General features: G+C 44.4%; 1 protein-coding gene across 1 annotated transcript in view; it reads left to right on the top strand.

Moving 5' to 3' along the window:
- Positions 1–22,273, top strand: part of SLC9D1 (solute carrier family 9 member D1) — a 498,092-nt gene that overhangs the window by 392,420 nt on the left and 83,399 nt on the right. Inside the window, exon 11 of the mRNA XM_086934696.1 lies at positions 6,480–6,559. Coding sequence (XP_086790822.1) covers positions 6,480–6,559 — 80 coding nt within the window. The remainder of the gene's footprint in view (positions 1–6,479; positions 6,560–22,273) is intronic.

Genomic DNA, 22,273 nt, shown 5'->3' with positions numbered 1-22,273 from the left:
ACTGCATACTTAGTGTCCACATCAGATGAACAACGGAGCTCTTTAAAAGAAGGAATAGATAATGTGGATATAGACAATGTATAACTAACTTTCACATGTTGCCGTCATGTACACGAGATGTGGGACCTGGTGATGTGACTGTTATATATGTTCTGTCTGAATCTGAGTCACTTTGTATTACATAAAAATAAAAAAAAGACATTTTAAAAAAATTACCCAGCAGTCTTACTGTAACTTTTTTTAACCTGTTTCTGGGGGGCTGCTGCTCTCCGTGCAGTCCCCCACAACATTTAAATACATTGTTGGTGGTGCCTCTGCGTCTACTTGGGGAACCATAACTAAGTAAAAATGCATATATAAAACCCTTGCAGGGCATTATGGGGTGCTGCTCTTTAGAGAAGTGAATATTTTATGAGCGGCTAAGCCACTGTCCTGTGTTTTTATGACCTTATGTGTTTTTTACACTTAAGTTGGTGGATGCCATAGTCCCAACTATGTTACTCACAACTAAGCTTTTTGTTGAAGGCGGCAGGGTGAGCCCCCAGGCTCCCAAGCCACCAGCTATCCTGGGTGCCAGTGGGAGCCAGCAACAGTGAATGTGGTTCAGCCCTGTGGGAGTTGTCTTAATTTCTGCTCTCGGAGCAAGAGAAATGCACTTTTATATGTCTACACTTTTGCGGGCAGGGAAGTAAATCTCTACTTACATCTGGCATCAGTGTTTCTGATCCCATCCGACGTGGGAGTAATCATACTTGCAGTGGCCTGGTGGAGATGAGTTCCCTGGGGCCAATAACTCGCTCGCAGGAGGGGGGCACATACGCCCCAACCACCAATATATTAATTTTCTGAATAGTCTTTGATCATGCCCTTGGGGACGGGGTCCCCGGGCCAATACTTAGATCGGAAAGGGGGAGGGAATCTCCCATCTAGCACTAAAAATACTAGTTAATGGGCCTCCATGCCCTGTGGCCCAACCCGAAATTATGGTATTTTTTTATTTTTTTTAACAGAACATGGGGACTGAGTCTCTGAGTTGTGAAATGGCTGCCAAAAATCTTAGTTGATGTTTTTGGCTGCCATTCAGATTTCATCATTTGACCTGCTGGTCTCACAGTAGTCCATCTGCACTAGACATGTGTACATTTTGAACCTTAATTTCTCAAAAACTGCTAAACAAATGTACTCCAAATTATAACAAGCATTTACAATGTAATGGTTTCGCCTTTGGAAAAATTACAGCTATTGGCATTGCTCATCACATTTCTTTTTTTTTACTTATAAATAAATGGCAATGTTATTTACATTGCCAACAGCTCTCACAGCTCTCACAGCCCACACAGCCCTCACGGCCCTCACGGCCCACACAGCCCACACAGCCCACACACCCCACACAACTCTCACAGCCCACACAACTCTCACAGCCCACACAACTCTCACAGCCCACACAACTCTCACAGCCCACACAACTCTCACAGCCCACACAACTCTCACAGCCCACACAGCCCACACTGCTCTCACAGCCCACACTGCTCTCACAGCCCACACAGCCCTCACAGCCCACACAACTTACAGCCCACACAGCTCTCACAGCCCTCACAGTCCACACAGCTCTCACAGCCCACACAGCTCACAGCCCACACAGCTCTCACAGCCCACACAGCTCTCACAGCCCACACAGCTCTCACAGCCCACACAGCTCTCACAGCCCTCACAGCCCACACAGCTCACAGCCCACACAACTCACAGCCCACACAGCTCACAGTTCTCACAGCCCGCACAGCCCTCACAGCCCTCACAGCCCACACAGCCCACACAGCCCACACAGCTCTCACAGCCCACACAGCCCACAAAGCCCACACAGCTCACAGCCCACAGCCCACAGCCCACACAGCTCACAGCCCACACAGCTCACAGCCCACACAACTCACAGCCCACACAACTCACAGCCCACACAACTCACAGCCCACACAACTCACAGCCCACACAACTCCCAGCCCACACAACTCACAGCCCTCACAGCTCTCACAGCCCTCACAGCCCACACAGCTCTCACAGCCCACACAGCTCTCACAGCCCACACAGCTCTCATAGCCCACACAGCTCTCACAGCCCACACAGCTCACAGCCCACACAGCTCACAGCCCACACAGCTCACAGCCCACACAACTCACAGCCCACACAACTCACAGCCCACACAACTCACAGCCCACACAACTCACAGCCCACACAACTCACAGCCCTCACAGCTCTCACAGCCCTCACAGCCCACACAACTCTCACAGCCCACACAACTCTCACAGCCCACACAGCCCACACTGCTCTCACAGCCCACACAGCCCACACAGCCCACACAGCCCTTACAGCCCACACAGCCCTCACAGCCCACACAACTTACAGCCCACACAGCTCTCACAGCCCTCACAGTCCACACAGCTCTCACAGCCCACACAGCTCACAGCCCACACAGCTCTCACAGCCCACACAGCTCTCACAGCCCACACAGCTCTCACAGCCCACACAGCTCTCACAGCCCTCACAGCCCACAGCTCTCACAGCCCGCACAGCCCTCACAGCCCACACAGCCCACACAGCCCACACAGCTCTCACAGCCCACACAGCCCACACAGCCCACACAGCTCACAGCCCACACAGCTCACAGCCCACAGCCCACAGCCCACACAGCTCACAGCCCACACAGCTCACAGCCCACACAACTCACAGCCCACACAACTCACAGCCCACACAACTCACAGCCCACACAACTCACAGCCCACACAACTCCCAGCCCACACAACTCACAGCCCTCACAGCTCTCACAGCCCTCACAGCCCACACAGCTCTCACAGCCCACACAGCTCTCATAGCCCACACAGCTCTCACATCCCACACAGCTCTCACAGCCCTCACAGCCCTCACAGCTCTCACAGCTCTCACAGCCCTCACAGCTCTCGCAGCCCTCGCAGCTCTCACAGCTCTCACAGCCCTCACAGCCCTCACAGCCCTCACAGTCCACACAGCCCACACAGCTCTCAAAGCCCACACAGCTCTCACAGCCCACACAGCTCTCACAGCCCACACAGCTCACAGCCCACACAGCTCACAGCCCACACAGCTCACAGCCCACACAACTCACAGCCCACACAACTCACAGCCCACACAACTCACAGCCCACACAACTCACAGCCCACACAACTCACAGCCCTCACAGCTCTCACAGCCCTCACAGCCCACACAACTCTCACAGCCCACACAACTCTCACAGCCCACACAGCCCACACTGCTCTCACAGCCCACACAGCCCACACAGCCCACACAGCCCTTACAGCCCACACAGCCCTCACAGCCCACACAACTTACAGCCCACACAGCTCTCACAGCCCTCACAGTCCACACAGCTCTCACAGCCCACACAGCTCACAGCCCACACAGCTCTCACAGCCCACACAGCTCTCACAGCCCACACAGCTCTCACAGCCCACACAGCTCTCACAGCCCTCACAGCCCACAGCTCTCACAGCCCGCACAGCCCTCACAGCCCACACAGCCCACACAGCCCACACAGCTCTCACAGCCCACACAGCCCACACAGCCCACACAGCTCACAGCCCACACAGCTCACAGCCCACAGCCCACAGCCCACACAGCTCACAGCCCACACAGCTCACAGCCCACACAACTCACAGCCCACACAACTCACAGCCCACACAACTCACAGCCCACACAACTCACAGCCCACACAACTCCCAGCCCACACAACTCACAGCCCTCACAGCTCTCACAGCCCTCACAGCCCACACAGCTCTCACAGCCCACACAGCTCTCATAGCCCACACAGCTCTCACATCCCACACAGCTCTCACAGCCCTCACAGCCCTCACAGCTCTCACAGCTCTCACAGCCCTCACAGCTCTCGCAGCCCTCGCAGCTCTCACAGCTCTCACAGCCCTCACAGCCCTCACAGCCCTCACAGTCCACACAGCCCACACAGCTCTCAAAGCCCACACAGCTCTCACAGCCCACACAGCTCTCACAGCCCACACTATGCTGCTGTCTCTAAGAGAAGCACTTCCCAAATTCAAAACAGATCTCAGTTTCAGAGATTCATTCCCCAAATGCAACTACAGACATGCGCTTTCCCAAAGAAATGTACTGCAAAAAAAAAACAAGCATTTATAAGTGGGGCCGGAGACACGGACAGCGGGAGGGGGGCAGGAACGGAGACACGGACAGCAGGAGAAGCCAAATGCCACTGGAGCTAGGTGGCCAGAGCGCCTTTCAACAGTGGCCCGTATTGGGTAATGTTTTGCGTCATTGCGTACAGAAGGGAGCTGTAGTGACGCTGCTGCGTAGAAGAGCCTTTTAACGCCAATGCTGGCAGCAACACTCCAGCACAAGCCTGTACTGCACCCAGCTGCCCTGTCACCTTCTATTTCCGGTCACCTCCTGACAGGGACATTTAACACAAATGACTTTACTTTTTCGAGTTCATGGTAATCCCCAGATAAAAGCGGTGCAAGGGGAGAACATTATGGTGGCTAGTCAGTTTGGTCTAGCTTCGCCACTGCATTAATGCAGCGGGTAAAACTTCTGATTTAGCCGTCGCGGCGCCTTTGGTGGCCACTGGCCAGAGATTGGATTTTCAACTTAAGTTTACATGGATAGAGACAGTAGCATGTTTTAGGTAAAAGGATGCTATCTACGTCTATCTATCTATTGGCTATAGAGATAACACACTACAGTGCGGCATGTGAAAGCGATTTGGAGACTAAACGAGTTGGCTACAAAATGTTTAAACCCACTAAAAGTACACTTTTCTCAAAATGCTTCCTTTAAAAACGCCTTTGTTTGTGACTGCGCCGCCATGGCAGGGTCTGGGGTCCTGCTGCTGGGCTCACCTGGCTCTCTGCTTCTTGTAGCGCCCAGGCTCTCTCACCTCAGGTCTGCCGCAGCTCTCCTCTCACAACCAGTGCATGATACTAGTTTTAAATCATCCTGATAACACGGACAGGGGGGAGGCGGGAACGACTACAGGGGGGCAAAAAGGCACGGACAGCGGGAGGGGGGGGCGGGAAAGCACGGACAGCGGGAGGGGGTGGAAAAGGCACGAACAGTGGAAGGGGGGCGGGAACGGCAAACGGCACCAAAAAAAACACTCACCTGGACTTCTTCCGGCGGCGGTCGGCCGCGGAATGGGAAGAAAACAAAGGACTACAAAAAAAAAATAAACCCCGCCCACGGCCGCGATGACGACATCGCAGAGGCGAGAGCGAAAAAATCGCTGGAACGCCCCCGAATCTGGTCCGGCCTTGACGGACAGATCCGGCTCCCAATGGCTAGCCTCCATTTATGGAGCTAGCCAATGGGAGCCGGGGGACGTTCCTGAAGCCCATATTGTAAACAATAGATTTCGCCTGCGCCGAAAAGCTGTGCAGAGCGCAGCCGAAACCTAAAAATCACCCCTTCAGGGTAAAGATATATCTTTCTGTACAGTTTGGTGTAATATTGCTCAGCCCCTTTTCTGCATCACTATCTCATTTTCCCCATGGAAGTTGTATGGGGGACAAGCATTTGGGAACCCTCTTTTTTCTCGGGCCCTGCTTGACGAATCACCTCCAAACTTTCCAGGAAGGAGTTGAGGTGGATAGTCTTTTTTTTTTTTCGGTCAGTTTTGTGAACATTCATCAAACGGCACCAAAGTTATTAACAGAGATCACACTTTCAGAGACTTTACATGATAAAATAATGTAATGTCCTCGTAATGTATTGCCTTTCCATTCATGAATGAATTTATTTTCTTTTTGCATAGCATTTGAATAATATGTGCTATTTGTTTTGTATTTGCGTATAATTTTTGCATTGCTATGATTACCAACAAATGTTTAGTGACTTTCTCACAAGTCTGTTTACCATGTTGTTTGAAGGTCATGTGACCGTACATAAGCAATGGAGTCACTCACACTCACGCTCGTGATCAAGAGGTTTTACCTCGAAACGCGTTGAGTAGGAGCTAAGAATTAAAGCTCTTGGATAACTGCAAAGCTGGCCTGGACATTCCTTTCTTTATTGTGTGGAATCGATTTTGGATACCTGGGGAGTGGCTACCCCGTCCAGGCCCTCCGCTGCAAGGGGCAGGGGTTCAGAGCACAAAACTACCTTTGGATATATAAATATATATATAATTTAATCATAATACAGGAAATGTTTAAATCTTACCTCTAAAATTGCGATTAAAAACTACTCCTGATGCAGTAACTTCCTATGTTGAGGAGATGTAATGATTTCTGATGTAAAAACCTGTGCAGTAAAAATAAACAACTGATCCATCTTGGCAGGGGGTACAATATTGGGTTTTTGTTCATTTCATATGATAATTGGCAGCATTATATAATCATGGAATTCCTAACATTTCGAGTCATCAAGGTTTACACTCTGACGCTCCTTGCTCTTTTTTCTAAATAGTTACTTTTATTTCTCTTTAGGACTTCACGTATTTCCAACCTTTGTCATCTACGAGCTTACGGTGTTGATGTTCCTGACATTATCCGTCGTTATAATGAAGGTACCTTTTTCTGTTTTACTTTTTAAATATATATATTTAAATATTTTAAGATAGTTACGTCATAAAGCAAATTGCATGCATTATACCTACGTACGTCTCCTAGAAGTTCCTTCTTTAATAAACATTGCTGTATTTGCGCTGATGTTTTCCCTGCACCAAAACGTAATAAAGTTGCCAAAACATATTATTGATAAAAATGGAAAGGGATTACAAATGACACATTGGTTGGACTTAGAACAGAATTGAGACCGAGATGTAAAGACCGATTCATCAAGCCGAAATCTGCTCGCAAAGGGCCAGATTCTGAGAATCTGGCCCTGCGAGCGCTATTTTTGCATTTGGGATTCATCATCCCAAATGCAAAAATCGGTAATAGCGATTTCGCTATTTTGCGGGGAATTACATTTAAGGAATCTCTATTTGAGATTCCTTAAATGCAATTCATCATCCATTTAAAAATTGCGAATTCGCAATTTCGGCCCGCTATTTACCGCGAGGTCAAACCTCGTGGTAAATAGCGAAAACTTAGAAAAATGCTTTTAAAAGCATTTTTCTAAGTTGCATGTTGCACACACACATGTCCTTTGGACATGTGTGTGCGCAACACCTGTTTCAATTTGCATTTAAGGGGTGCTACAGGGTGTCCTTTGGACACCCCTGGCACCCTTTAAATCGCTATCTTATTTGCGATTAGCTAATTGCTAATCGCAAATAAGGAATACTCCCCATTCATTACTATGGGCCTTTTGGCCCATAGGAATGAATGGGGAGTTATTCCTTATTTGCGATTAGCAATTTGCTAATCGCAAATAAGGAATGTGTAGGAATCGCAATTCTTTTTGCGATTCCTGTATGAATCCCGTTTTGCGAGTCTGTAATAGTGATTCCTTATGAATCGCTATTATAGACTCGCAAAACGGGTCTTTGATGAATCAGGCTGATAGATTATACATGGACTACACAATCAAAATTTGTTTGTTCACAAGAGTATGATAAAATGTCCATCTGTTATGCCAGAGAGTATGGTAAACTGTGCCAGCTAGTAAGCCCTTCTTGCCAAAAAACAAACCCATTTATGCCAGTGGAAAGACCAGCTATACCAAAAAATATTTCCTACCAGAAAAAGTATGTGCCTTGCTTTAACTTATTTTGACACATTCCCAAAAGTGAGAACACCAGCCTGACAAACCCAAACTTGTGAGGATTTTCATGGAAAAAAATATAGTGGACCTGGGTTGGAATCTCAGATTTGGTATATTTAAGAAAACGTTTGCAATTACTAAAATTTTAAAAATTGCAAAAAAATAAATAGTTGCAAATAAAACAAGCACTGGAAATGCAATAGGTCTCTCATTTGCTTGACTTAGAGCCAATGGCGTTGTAAATGACAATGGGCCATATGTAGGTAATTTAATTTTACCGATTCCTAAATACAGTATTTTACCGATTCGGTATTTAGGAATCGGTAAATTGAATGTAGATAAAAATTCGGTAAATTTAACCGAATCGGTAATATTCATTATTACCGATTCGGTAATTCCCATTCCCATTCCCATTCCCATTCATTCCTATGGGCCTGGATGCCCATAGGAATGAATGGGAAGCCATTCTCTATTACTGATTCGGTAAACACCGAATCGGTAATAGGGGGATCATTTTCAAGGGTGTCACATTGACACCCTGTTGCACCCCTGAATCAGTGCATGAGTGCACATGTGGCGCACATATATGCCCTAAGGGCATGTATGTCTGCCACATGCCACATTTAAAAAAGCACAAAATTGCTTTTTAAAGGTATTCGATATTTACCACCAACTTGTAGTTGGTGGTAAATAACGAATCCTTAAATCCATTAAATCAAAAATGCACTCACTTGAGTGCTCCCTACATAGGATTTAAGGATTCCGTAAATTACCGAATCCTTAAATCCAGCCACCTACATTAGAAAAAGCTAAATACCGGTCTGTAACGGGAAATTTACTGAGTTTTGGCCGTTACCGACCGGTATTAAGCTACCGACATATGACCCGATGTCGTTAACCCATGTGTTATGGAGTGTATGTATGTGGTGTATAGTGGAATGCAGTGGGTTGGATTGGAATTGCATGGAGTGAATTTGTGTAGTGGAATTATGTGGCATGGTGTGCAGTTGAATTATGTGGCTAGTAATTATGTGTTATTGATTGTACTTGAATTATGCGCTGTGAGATTGTGTGTTATGGAGTGGAATTATGTGGAATGGTATTGTGTGTTGTGGAGTGGTATGTAGTGGAGTTTTAGTATGTGGTGTGCTGTTGAATTTTCTGGCGATATGTGGAATTCTGTGGTAGGACTGGATGTATGTGGTGTGTTGTGTAATTGTGTTGTTGAGTTGAATTATGTGATTTGTTGTTGAATTATATGATTTGGATTGGAAATATGTGGAGTTTAATTGTGTGGTGTGGAACTGTGTGGATAGCTTGTCCTTTTTTGTAACAAAAAAAATAGGTAGGCACATTTTCCTTTTACTAGTGATGACAGACCGGCAGCAATTAGGGTGATAACCAAGAAATACTAAGCAAGAAGCCAGCCCTACCTAAAACGAACAATTGGAACAACTGCGGACTGAAGAGATCGCACCTCAAACAAAGTGCAAAATGGGAATGTATTCCCGTGAACTGCTCATATGGTACCTGCCGTTGTTCGATACCACTTTCCACCAGATTTTAGGCATGATAGCAAATGGAAAGGTGTCCAGTAAAAAATGTAAAGTCCAGAAAGCACTCAATGTATATATTCCAAAATATGATGTTTGTATAGGGCAAAAAATACAATTCAAACATGTATACAAAATACATAAAACTGCTTAATTTATAAACATGCAACAATGATGGAATGACAACAACTTATAAAATAGCCCATAAACACATCTGATTGAGATATCTAGCTGCAGATACCTTACCTCTGAACTTCCAGGCGTCAGGCTTGATCCGGAAGATTTTTGATAACAGTACCTCTGCGTGCCGGTAGGTGGCGTCAATCGTCTGTGCTTGGCATCGTAGCCGTCGTGTTCCTCATCATTGTGATGTCCGTGTCGTCAATATAACTGCCATTCTGGTGCACTGATGTCAGTTCTTTTCTTTCCGTACCAGCCAGCGCTGATCTGTTGAAGGAAGCTACCCCCTGTCACTTTTTGACAGAGTTTTTTTACCTTTTGTCAACTCCTTTTGGTGTATTAGGATGTCCAGCAGGAGACTTTGGGGTTCAAGACGTGCAGTGCTTGTCACCGCGCCATGTCCGTAACCTCGTGTGTCTCTGGTGCCTGGAGCGCAACCACAACACAATGTTGTGCTCCAATTGCCACGCCTTGGCGCCGAAGGCTTTGAGGGATTAGTCCCTGAAGCTTCTCGAGGCCCAGCACGCACCGGGGAGGGTGCTCGTTGATCTGCTTATCACTTCTGGTGTAGTGTAGTTCCTAGTTTCCCACTAGGCCCTGCGCATTGGAATAACATAAACAGTAGTATCGACGTGGAACGGCTTATATTCCTGGCCTCCACTGACTATGCTAAACTTAATTGGGTTGTGTTACCAACTAGCTCAGAGGTCACTGGAAACTTTCTTCTCTGCATAGGAAGTGATCAGCTTCCTTGGCACAGACAAGAAGGGATTCAGTTTTCCAACAACCGTGCAACATGACAACTTTGCTCCTCAGATCAAGAGTCGATCTCTAGGGTCGTGTGAAACAATAGACATAGATTTCACTCAGTCAGTCTAGTGCAGTTTACTTTCACAGTATGTAGAGAATAGAGAGACGGGCGTGTATCAATAAAGGGTTAACATTTATTGAACAGTCTTTCTTCTCGTACAAGAGAAATGTATTGCCACAATTGCAATAATTGTTATTATAAAAAGTACGTACAGTAAGATAAGTATTGCGAAATAGAACTGTAAAAGCATTGATATGGTTTCTTAGCCATACAATGATTTAAAAGTAATAAAACATATATACAGTCATATATACATTAGGCTAACATACTCAACTGGTGCTTCTAACTAAGCCTACCCCAGTGTGCCTGACCTAAGCCTAACACGTGAGAAGGGGAGCAAGTAAGTAGCTTTAAGTTAAGTTGGTTTTGCCAAGGTTTGTTTCAAGAATTCTCGTCTAAGGGTTTAGTCAACACCATACCTCTGAATAGAATGATGGAGGATTGGTATCTCCTTCAGGGGTCTCTCTCGATATCCCAGTCACCCGCGAGGGTAAACCGGAAGCGCCGGGACTGGATTTCTCTGCACTAGAAAGGCAGCGGCTTCTCTCAGCGCGTCGAGGAAGGAGGGGTGACAGCGTCCGCGGGCAGCTGGAATCGGCTGGATGTCTTCGCAGAGGACGGCTGTTCAGCTCCTTAAGCGTACTGCACCATAGTTCGCGCTGTAGCGGCGATAATGGTAATCAGCAGCTTCACCACCACAGGATAGCAGGCTGCAGCGACAGAGTGCTAGTTTTTACCAACACAGGGTCATGCAGGCAGCTGGCATCAGCAACAGGCAACGAACTCACACTGCTTAAGGCAACGTTGGTAATATTTATACCTGACAGGTGCCGGGTTTGACGCAAGTTTGCTGGACATAAGACGTCAATTAAAGATGTCACTAGGAAGTGACAGTTATCAGTTGCTCATTAGAGTTCCATTACTAATCAAAACATAGCAAGCGGGGATTTCCAGGTTTGCTAAGTTTTTATCTTGTTGAAGAACTCGGAGTGTTATCTAGGAATATCAGATAGTGACTGCTGCTCTGTCATTGCACTAATTGGTCGCAAAGGAAGTAGCAGAGAGTCATGCTGGAATGTGGCTCTGTTCGTGTGAGGCCAGAGATGACTTTTCAGAAAATCGCACTTGAACGGTTATGCCAATATAGGGAATAAATGGATTTATAGCCGAATAGGGGCATAAGGTCACAGTATCGATCAGGAACCTAGATAAGCACGCAACACCCACTCCACGTTTTCATGTCCATCAAAATTACTAAAACTAAGCAATAAGATGCATGTGTAACATTGCCCACCCCAAAATACATAAATGCATTCGAAATAGGCGTACTTGTAATACATGGAATTTAGGTACTGTACGTTTTTTAAAGCATAGTAATCATTCAAAAAATTATTGCATATGAAATCAATGAACGATTATGCAAAAGGAATTACACATGAAGTATCTCTGACAGAAGAAAGGCGAGATAAATCATCACATAAAAATGCATTGTAATAACATGTGTGCTAGAGGCTGGTGTAATATTGTTATGTCTCTAGATGTGTTTAGAAATAGAAGTGTGAAGCTTCTGTTCTCTAAGAATAGTTTTTACGTTAAGCAAAGAATTGTTCGTGCCAAAAAAGAGAGGGTCAACATTTAAAAAAAAAATTGTCCAATTCAAAGAAAAATAGATTTCCAAAGCACTTGGCAGTTTTTGTTGATCAAAACTGAAGGCCGAATTCAGAGTTCATGGGAACGCTGTGTGTCAGAAAGCTTTTCAAAAGTTATTGTTTCTCCATGGGTGAGAACATCGTGAACATCGTATCAGACAGGCTCTCAAAGAATTGGTCTACAAATTCAGGTGATAGTTCAACCAAATTAGATAGCGCTGTAACTTGGCAGGTGTGAGAATGATTGCTGTCATCGAAGGCAGGACCAGCAATGCTCACAGAACGTTGTACCTGGATGATGTTGCTTTTGTCACTCGCTCCACTGATACCACTTGGCCGTAGTACAGGAGTCTCCACGAATGCCGTCATCAGGATTGGTAGCCGCTGGGGACAACACAATGCGTGACCCGTTATTGGACTGAGCAAAGTATCGACGTCCATTGGTACTGCTGATGGAAGTGAAAGACAGATGTCCAACACGCATTCATCGCTGCAAAGCATACACCGTAGCACAGGTAAAATGCAATTTTGCCATATCGGTCTGAATGAAAGGAACCAGGTCATGTTTAGATCTCTCAGCCTAGCCAATCCGAGGACGTTAGTTATCCTGTCCCTGTAGCGCATTGCTAGGATTGTCTCTTCCATTCCCATGGGAGCTATGTCTGAGCCGAGGCTTGCCATAACGTAGCAGGAGGGTCAAAAATAGAATCCCTGCAACGAGTCCCAAAAATAGTGGTATGCCACCAAAAATGGAGTGCACAAAATTAGGAAAGATTCCCAAAATTGCCTGGAAGGGTGTTAGCAGTCCCGTAAAGACTGTCTTAAATATGCCTGGGATGCTTGTTGCACTAGACATGTTAAGGAGTTGGCTGAACATTTCTATGAAATGCACGGGGCAATTTGTTGATAAAAGGTCATGGACTTCAGTAGCCGTCCTTGCGACTAGAAGATCATACGTCTCTTTAGATGACGTTATAGGCACTGTTGTCTGTAAAAGTACAGATTTCATTTTGCTTAATGTATCAATTCGTATAGAATAGAGATTCAGACGAGGCCAGAGGGGAGTCACTATGTCTGGAGGCCCGCTCGGGAACAATGCTTGCATACAACATTTGACCATGGACGTTACTTGTACTAGATAACTTTTCCCGGGCGCGAGGCCACAACACCTGTGATCCGTTCTAAGAATGTAACTCCCGTTCGCGAGTTGCATAAAGAAGGGCTCTATCTGAGTTGCAGGTGTGACTAGCTGGTGGCATGAAAGGTTGTTTGAATTTCCATCACATGCTCCGTGTAAATTAATACCCTGACACAAAAGTATACCGCTTAGTGAGTGTTTACAGTTGTCACCACTAAGAAATACATTTTTGTCACTGTCACTATAGCAAGAATGAGTGTATGGTAATTTCCATTCGGATTTTACATATCCCTTATCCAATTGTTCATATTGGCCAGCAGGTATGTACTCAAGGCACTTTTTAAATCGGAAAGTTGTAATCGGAATTGTGATAATTCCGTGTATTATCCATTCAATGACAGGACTCTCTGACATTGTCAATGGTAATCTCTCGAGTTTTTCGATGCTCAGGATTGTATAGTCTGCTCCTTTCTGTGCCAAACTGATCTGTTTATCAGTAAGGTTAAAACTGGAAAATAATGACGTGTTGATTAAACGCCAAGGCACATAGCCTGAACGAAGATTTTGCAGCGTCCAGCCTAATTCTATAATAGAGCGCAATTGAGACTGGCCATGTTGTAACATTAGCAAATCTCTGTCTATCACATCAAAGGCAGAGGATACAATATTGTCCAAAGAATATATTCTGGAAGACAGAGTCGTTAACCCATTGTCTACCACAGAAAGTGATTTCTCCAAATTAATACGATCAATTTCTCGTATTTTTTCAGCAGTTTCAATTTGCTTTACTTTCCAAGCCTCGTTGTAAGCAGCATAGATACTGGTCGCTATGAAACGCTTTTGACGCTGTTTGCGTGGTCCAAGAATGAAATCGCGCAAATCAGCACCATCTTTTAGCAAAGACAAGTGTTGCTTAATTTCAGCCAGTGTGGACGAAGTTAGCCATTCTAGGCAGAGTTTCCCTACACTGTATGTTGTTATAATCCCTGGATGTTGTCTCTGGGAGTATCTAGGGTCTAATCTGGTCATTTTTAAACCCTGTGTTTTATTCAGGAATCTATCTTGACAGCTATTTGTGTCTGTAGGCCAGATTAACCACTTTTTCCAATCAGGATGTGTTCTGTTGAAATGTAAAATGTGTGACACGTCTAACTCAATATCTGTGGTTGTATTCTCAGGTATTGGCTTTGGAATAGACGGTGTTTTAAGGTCTTTGATCTTAGCTAGGCCAAGACAAGATGTTTGGTGTACAGTGTCATTTAAAAATAACATTTGTTCTGGTATCATGCAGGTTCTAAATAGTGCTTCTATGCCTTGCACCTGCCAATCTTTTGTACCCCAAATTGTTTTCGTTTCAATATTATTTTTCCAATAATCAAAACCAAATGTCATCATTTTGTCATAAAATGTTTCTGAATATATCAATTTAGAATTTGTCAGCATTGTTTTCATTCCTGTTTTATCTAACAGTTTGTAATAAAACGTTTCTGCATCACTGGTGTTAAACCCTGAGAAGTATTTGAATTTCTCAAAAAATGCTTTAGAACTGCTTTTAGGTGGTGTAGCACAATGTTCCCATTGATTATACATAAAAACATTTCTAGGCTGTGCAGATTTATGCAAGTAATGATCCCCATAGTGGGTATAACAGAATAACTGCTCATAACTAGATGAACCTTGTAAATAATCATGATCTGTGAATCTAGCTGACATTACTAAATCAGACATCATGTCATTAATACTGTTAAAGTCCCAATCATCAGAGAATGTACTTGGTGTCATAAAGTCACTTAAGGAAACCTTTAGTTGATGAGGATACTTCAGGATTTCGACCGGACCATAGATCTCATAGTCTGTTTTCTCCCATACTACCCCACCAGGTATTGGAATTGCTGTGACATTTACTGTTGACAGTTCTCTTTTCTTCACGTGGGATGATCTGTGTGGTTTCAGGACTAGGTTGATGTTCTGACTTGCTGTGTCCATTCAATTGTAATGAACTTCCCTAAAATTAAAACTAAAATTAGGCATAGTAGAAGTATGAATACCCCTGAGATAATCCAATGCTCAATCAACGGTGAATCCAGATATAATTCTTTGATTTGTTGAAGGAGTCCTGTTGTATTTTCTTTAGAATACTTTTTTGTTTCTGGCATCACTTCGGGGTCATTTAAATCTTCAGAGAAGTTGTCGAAGTTGATGAAATAACCAGGGGCAGTTCTGTCAATTGATGGGATTGTTCTTTCAATCTGTCTCTCGGTAGCACTTTCTGATGCCACATTAGTGTAGACTGGTGTTGTTTCTTGACGAACCGTTTCAATCTGTGTTTCAAGAGGCACGAGTTCCATGGCATTATTGCATAGTCCTTCATTGTGCACTGCAGGCTGATCGAATGTGATGAGTCTTTCAGTTTGAACCTCTTGGATTGTTGCAAGTTTGGGTATTCTGTTGTTCCTTGGGAGTCCACTGGGCCTACTGTTGATTATAGGCCACATGCTTGTGGTTTTACTAGATCGATGGACACGACTCTGTTCTCCTTTTTACCAGCAAGGGGCGGTAGCACAACTGATCTTGTTCCGTTGACTGCTAAGACAGGTACTGCTTTTCTGTAAGAAGGCCCAAATTCCTTCTTCACCGCGATCTTTTCCCTGACTAGATCCCCAATCTTTGGAATCCAGACAGGCCTTGCTGGGGCTGTTGCGGGTGGTGCCTCGTCAGTGGTACTTGGCTGTTGCTTTAACTTTATGTTGCTTAATGATTTTCTTGTTTCATTCAGTTCCTGTAAAACAGCCAAACGGTCTTTTACATCAAAGTGCTTTGTTTCTTCTTGTACCACTGACATCTGACTATCGAGGTCCTGAACGTTCATTCTAATTCCGAACAATAGTTCGTATGGGCTGAAACCTTTTAGAGAATTTCTTGGCATGTTGTTAAGACTAGTCTGGACACTTATTAAATGTTTGACCCACCCAGCGCCTGAACCTAATACCTTCGCTGTTATAGATTGCTTTATGTCCCGGTTTTTTCTTTCTACCACACTATTCCCTTCGGGGTGCGACGGACAAGAATACCGCAACCCAATTCCCATGCTGGCCATGGCCTCCTTATAGGCTCGAGAGCTGAAAGCAGGACCCTGGTCAGAATGGAACGTGGTAATTGCGTATGTGCCGATAAAGACTCGCAAATCTTTTATAACCGTTCTAGCGTCAGCCGAGCGCTGGGGACCTCATTTTTTAAGTGCTTTTCGTCTTAACTGTTAATAGGACGCAGGATGGGGTGTAAGCAGCGTTACGCTCTTTCTGACTGGTAGCCGGTAGCAAGGTTCCTTACTGCGATCCCTATTACAGTTTTCACAGTTGTTTGCATATATTTGGTGTTCTACACTCATTCCCGGCCACCAGAATACTGATTGTAATTCAGTCAGTGATTCCTTGATCTCTCTGTGCCTTAGACCCAAACCCATGTGTGCGTCTGCTATTAAAAATATTCTCCTGTTCATGTTTGGAATTACTCTGTCCCCCACTCCAGGGATTCGAGCAAAAGGAACGGAGTTTGCATCGATTATGTATGCATAATTGAGTGGATAGTTTACGGGTAGTGCTGCACAGTCGCCTTTTACGGTTGTTCTTACTGCCAGCATGGTTTCCCCGTCTATGTACTTATCTGTACGCTTTTTTGTGGCTACGGAAGCCGGTTTAGTTGCTTCCGCTTTGGCTGTATTAGCCAATGAATTCCCTGCAACGTGAACGCCATCACGTTGAAGACTCTGTGCGTGAATCACGTGAGTCTTTTGTAGTTCTTTGTGTAAAAGAGCTACCTCGTTCCAGAGCAATTTATGCTTTATTGTGGCACCTGTGTCATCTTTGTAGTCGTTTTCGATCCAACTCTGCAGTTTATTGTTGTAAGAGTTGACGCAAAAATGAGAATCGCATACTATAAGTGTCGGGAATTCACGTTCTGCATTTTCGAGCGCCATCTTTAAAGATCTGATTTCAGTTCTCTGAACCGAACAGTTTCTTACAGATTCAGTTTTTGTTACTTTCGGTCTGAATTTACCGCACAGCCAACGACCTTTAATGATCGCACACGCTGCATTGTAGGATTTTCTCTCTACGTTGAAATGCTGTACAAAGCTATCTGTATAGATTATACAGGCGTATTGGGGGAGAGGCAGAATTTCGATTGGCAGAGGATATTCTTCTTCATACTCTAAATCATTCAGTTCTTCAAATTGCGGGGCGAAATAGTATTTCACGTCTTCCGCTCCTAGAGAATCTATGCACTGTATCCATTTCGGATCCAGTGACACTGTAGGCAGGTTTACTGGGCTGAATAGCGCCTCGAAGGCGGATTCCGCTGTAAGGATATTAATCCGTTTGCCGTGTGCTAGTTCTCATTCATTTGCTAATGCGATTTTCACTGCGTTCACAGTTCTTTCTGTGCGACTGAATGCTTTTTCTGCTTGTGTGTACAAGTGAGATTTAATTGAAATTGGTACCTTTTCTCCCTCATTAGAGGTTAGGTACGTGAATCCGCATCTTCCTGGGATGACTCGGATTACAAGATCGATCGTGTTGTCACGCGTATCTAATTTTGTTTTTGCTAACATGTCTGTTTGCAGTGATCTCAAAATTTCTGTGTGTTTTTGAGTCCAATTGATTTGTTTTAAATCAGGTTTTATTAGTTCGTAGAGAGGCTTAACCCTCTCTGCGTAATTTAGGATGTAAGTTCTTCCGAAATTCAGAAAACCTAGCATTGATTGTAAATTCTTCAGCGTTTTTGGAGCTTGGAGTACAGCGCACTTCTCTAAGAAGTTGTCCGCTAGGCTTTTCCCTTCACTTGATAATTCGTACCCTAAAAATAGTACTGTCAGATGGGCAATTCGGGACTTTTTAAAGTTGAATTTGTAACCCTCTGCTGCGAACCCAAGTATAATGGTGTTCACTCTTTTCAATTGAGTATCCAAGTCGCCGTCTGTGAGATAAATATCATCTACGTAAGACAATGCTTCATCATCATAGATTTGTAGTAACTCTGTTACCCTAGCTGAGAATAGTCCTGGGCTGTTCTTGAACCCCTGTGGGAGTCGACAGAATTTTTTCTGCGACCCAAATGCGGAGAAAGCGGTCAAGTATCTGCTTTCTGGTGCAATGTTTTGACAAAAGAAACCATTAGAAATGTCTAATGTCGTTTTGTATTTTTTCCTAACTATGTTATTCATTAGGGCTGCACTATGCGAGTTTTGTACTGCAAAAGTTTTGCAACATGTATTAAGATGTCTGTAGTCCAAAACTAGACGATATGAATTGTCTGGCTTGGAGACAGGAAATAAAGGATTGTTCATTTGAGAGGTGCATGTTTCAATCACCCCCTGGTACTCAAGTTGATCTAAGATCTCCCTGACTTGTTTTTTAGCTTCTTGCTTTATGGGATACTGCCGTTGGGCAGTTGGTTCACTTTTTAGTTGGATTTTGTGAGGCGGTGAATCCTCATCCCATCCTACATGATTTTTATATAATGCAGGTGCCTGGGCTACTGCCCATTTCCTTGCATATGTGTATTTTTTGTGAATCGGTATGTGATTCGAGAAGGCAGGCATAATCACTTCTTCGCCACGAGGGCACTCCCTGACAAACTCTGGGGGCCAATCTTTTTCGGCTAACAGAATATCATAGCCTTTTGAGAGTTTATCCCAAAATAGACCCTTAATTTTCCTAGTCTTATCACCCTCTATACGCAATGTTATTTCGTATATTTTATGGGGCTCGCTAAGTCTGGCGTCGGCAGTTTCAACCTGAATGTATTCATTCGTGTCCACTGTCTCCAGATGACTCATCAAGATCTTGCGCGCTATACTGATTTCTGCTGCACTGTCCAACATTGTCAATGCCCACTCCCCGTTTTTCAACTGTGTCCTCAGTATTCTCGGCATGGTTGATTACTCTAATACTGGCTACCTTCTTTTTCTGAAATTGAGATTTATTACTCTGAGCAGGTTCCTTGTCTTTGGACTTGGTGTGCTCTCCTGGGTCTGACCGTCCTCTTCTTTCCAAATTCTGTGGAAGAGATCGAGAGGGACGTGTATCAATACTTTGATATCTATCAGGTTTTTTCAGATTATCCCTATTTCTAAGGTTATATCTTTTCTCAGAGGGCTCCCGTTGGGGAGACTGGCGTTCTCGAGTCTGAGTTCTTTCCCTCCGTCGAGGAGACCTTCCTCTGGACTGGAAAACTTTTTCCTTGGGAGTGGATTGTTTATTTCCATCCCAGGTCTTTTTAGGAGTGTTTAAATTATTTTTAATAAATAATTTTTCAGGATTTTCGAGCAGTTGGGGCTTAACTGGTTTCCCACCCAAGCTGTCTCTACCTAATTCTTCATAGCACTTTTCTATGATTTTTGCAAGCTCAACAGGATCTTTTATATCTGTTTCCCTCAACTTCTGGCGAATCACCACAGATGCTGCTTCTCCCTTTATGTTGGCTAATAATATAGCCGTGACCTGCTTGAAATCTTTCAGTAATTTCATACCTAGATTTAAAGCGGGCTCTGGACCGAATTCATTTTGAATCTGTTTTAGCACTTCTGGTATTACCGCCATAGACGGAACACCGTGTGTTTTTGTGTAAATGGAAGCAAAGACTGTACCCCAAGTGTCACAGTCCTCCACGTGTGGTGCGATTCCCATAGGAAGGCAGATGGTCAAGATTCTGTGTTTCTCAATAGGGGTAGTATCAGGAAATACTGCCTCTATTTGAGTGATTTTCTGTGCTAACCAGAAAGGAATTTGTTCCCGTTTTACGGGTGTTTTACCAAGACATGACTGTATGTTCTGTGGTGTAATTTTATTTGTGTTCCCCTGATGAGGGGTCAGCTGGTGTGAATTAACAGCTGGCTGGACTGTTGCAGTCCGCATTACATATTGGACTAATTGCCTATGTATTTTAATTAGTGTTTTGAGCTGTGCTAACAGCTCTTCCTTAGACATTTTTGCAATGTCAGAATGTGGTGTGTAGCTGGCTAGAACCGGCCACGTAGCTCCTGGTCTACCTAGTGGACCGAGCCTAGTTATGTGATCATTGTGTTTTAGGGCGCCATTAAACCAGAGCAGGTGCTCTTGAAATTTAAGTGGAATTTCAATCTCCTCGAAAGGAGCGTACTCTTCCGGAGGTTTCTCTATTTTGTAATAGTGAAACTCTTGTGTTACCACTGTTTACCGCTGGAAAGTTTATCCATGAATAGAATACCTCTGTCTGCCGATACTCGTGAGCCTCTATCACGAAAATTACTGTACCACCTTGAGGTGTCAGTCCGTTTTCTATAAGTTTTAAAGTTATAGATCTTCTTAACTGGACCGGGATGATAATAGCACCCGGGTCTGTGTATTCGGGACCTTGCTGAGTCGCATCTGCTGCGGCCCCAGTGGTGCCGTTGTTTTCTACTGACATTGTATAAATGCAGTTTTTGCAGAGTAGGTCTCCAAGGAGACAAAGATTAGGTGCACAATATTTTGGAACACTGTATCCTTCAACGTTGAATAAACCAGAGCTTTACATAGGAATCTCTTCCTACTAAGGTCGGGCGGATTTTAACCTTTCACCCACTCCAGACGTCTATTGGAGTATTTACGGGAGAAAGGGGTGTGAAATATGCACGACTGAGTTACTCTACAAGTCTTGCGTTAGTTTATCGCCTTACCAAACGGTTGGGCGCCATGTAGTGTAGTTCCTAGTTTCCCACTAGGCCCTGCGCATTGGAATAACATAAACAGTAGTATCGACGTGGAACGGCTTATATTCCTGGCCTCCACTGACTATGCTAAACTTAATTGGGTTGTGTTACCAACTAGCTCAGAGGTCACTGGAAACTTTCTTCTCTGCATAGGAAGTGATCAGCTTCCTTGGCACAGACAAGAAGGGATTCAGTTTTCCAACAACCGTGCAACATGACAACTTTGCTCCTCAGATCAAGAGTCGATCTCTAGGGTCGTGTGAAACAATAGACATAGATTTCACTCAGTCAGTCTAGTGCAGTTTACTTTCACAGTATGTAGAGAATAGAGAGACGGGCGTGTATCAATAAAGGGTTAACATTTATTGAAGTCTTTCTTCTCGTACAAGAGAAATGTATTGCCACAATTGCAATAATTGTTATTATAAAAAGTACGTACAGTAAGATAAGTATTGCGAAATAGAACTGTAAAAGCATTGATATGGTTTCTTAGCCATACAATGATTTAAAAGTAATAAAACATATATACAGTCATATATACATTAGGCTAACATACTCAACTGGTGCTTCTAACTAAGCCTACCCCAGTGTGCCTGACCTAAGCCTAACACGTGAGAAGGGGAGCAAGTAAGTAGCTTTAAGTTAAGTTGGTTTTGCCAAGGTTTGTTTCAAGAATTCTCGTCTAAGGGTTTAGTCAACACCATACCTCTGAATAGAATGATGGAGGATTGGTATCTCCTTCAGGGGTCTCTCTCGATATCCCAGTCACCCGCGAGGGTAAACCGGAAGCGCCGGGACTGGATTTCTCTGCACGAGAAAGGCAGCGGCTTCTCTCAGCGCGTCGAGGAAGGAGGGGTGACAGCGTCCGCGGGCAGCTGGAATCGGCTGGATGTCTTCGCAGAGGACGGCTGTTCAGCTCCTTAAGCGTACTGCACCATAGTTCGCGCTGTAGCGGTGATAATGGTAATCAGCAGCTTCACCACCACAGGATAGCAGGCTGCAGCGACAGAGTGCTAGTTTTTACCAACACAGGGTCATGCAGGCAGCTGGCATCAGCAACAGGCAACGAACTCACACTGCTTAAGGCAACGTTGGTAATATTTATACCTGACAGGTGCCGGGTTTGACGCAAGTTTGCTGGACATAAGACGTCAATTAAAGATGTCACTAGGAAGTGACAGTTATCAGTTGCTCATTAGAGTTCCATTACTAATCAAAACATAGCAAGCGGGGATTTCCAGGTTTGCTAAGTTTTTATCTTGTTGAAGAACTCGGAGTGTTATCTAGGAATATCAGATAGTGACTGCTGCTCTGTCATTGCACTAATTGGTCGCAAAGGAAGTAGCAGAGAGTCATGCTGGAATGTGGCTCTGTTCGTGTGAGGCCAGAGATGACTTTTCAGAAAATCGCACTTGAACGGTTATGCCAATATAGGGAATAAATGGATTTATA

The sequence above is a fragment of the Lissotriton vulgaris genome, chromosome 8, assembly GCF_964263255.1.
Source record: "Lissotriton vulgaris chromosome 8, aLisVul1.2, whole genome shotgun sequence".
In the NCBI taxonomy this organism is placed as follows: domain Eukaryota; kingdom Metazoa; phylum Chordata; class Amphibia; order Caudata; family Salamandridae; genus Lissotriton; species Lissotriton vulgaris.
The sequence above is the reverse complement of the archived record's forward strand: the minus strand, read 5'-3'. Positions and strand labels throughout refer to the sequence as shown.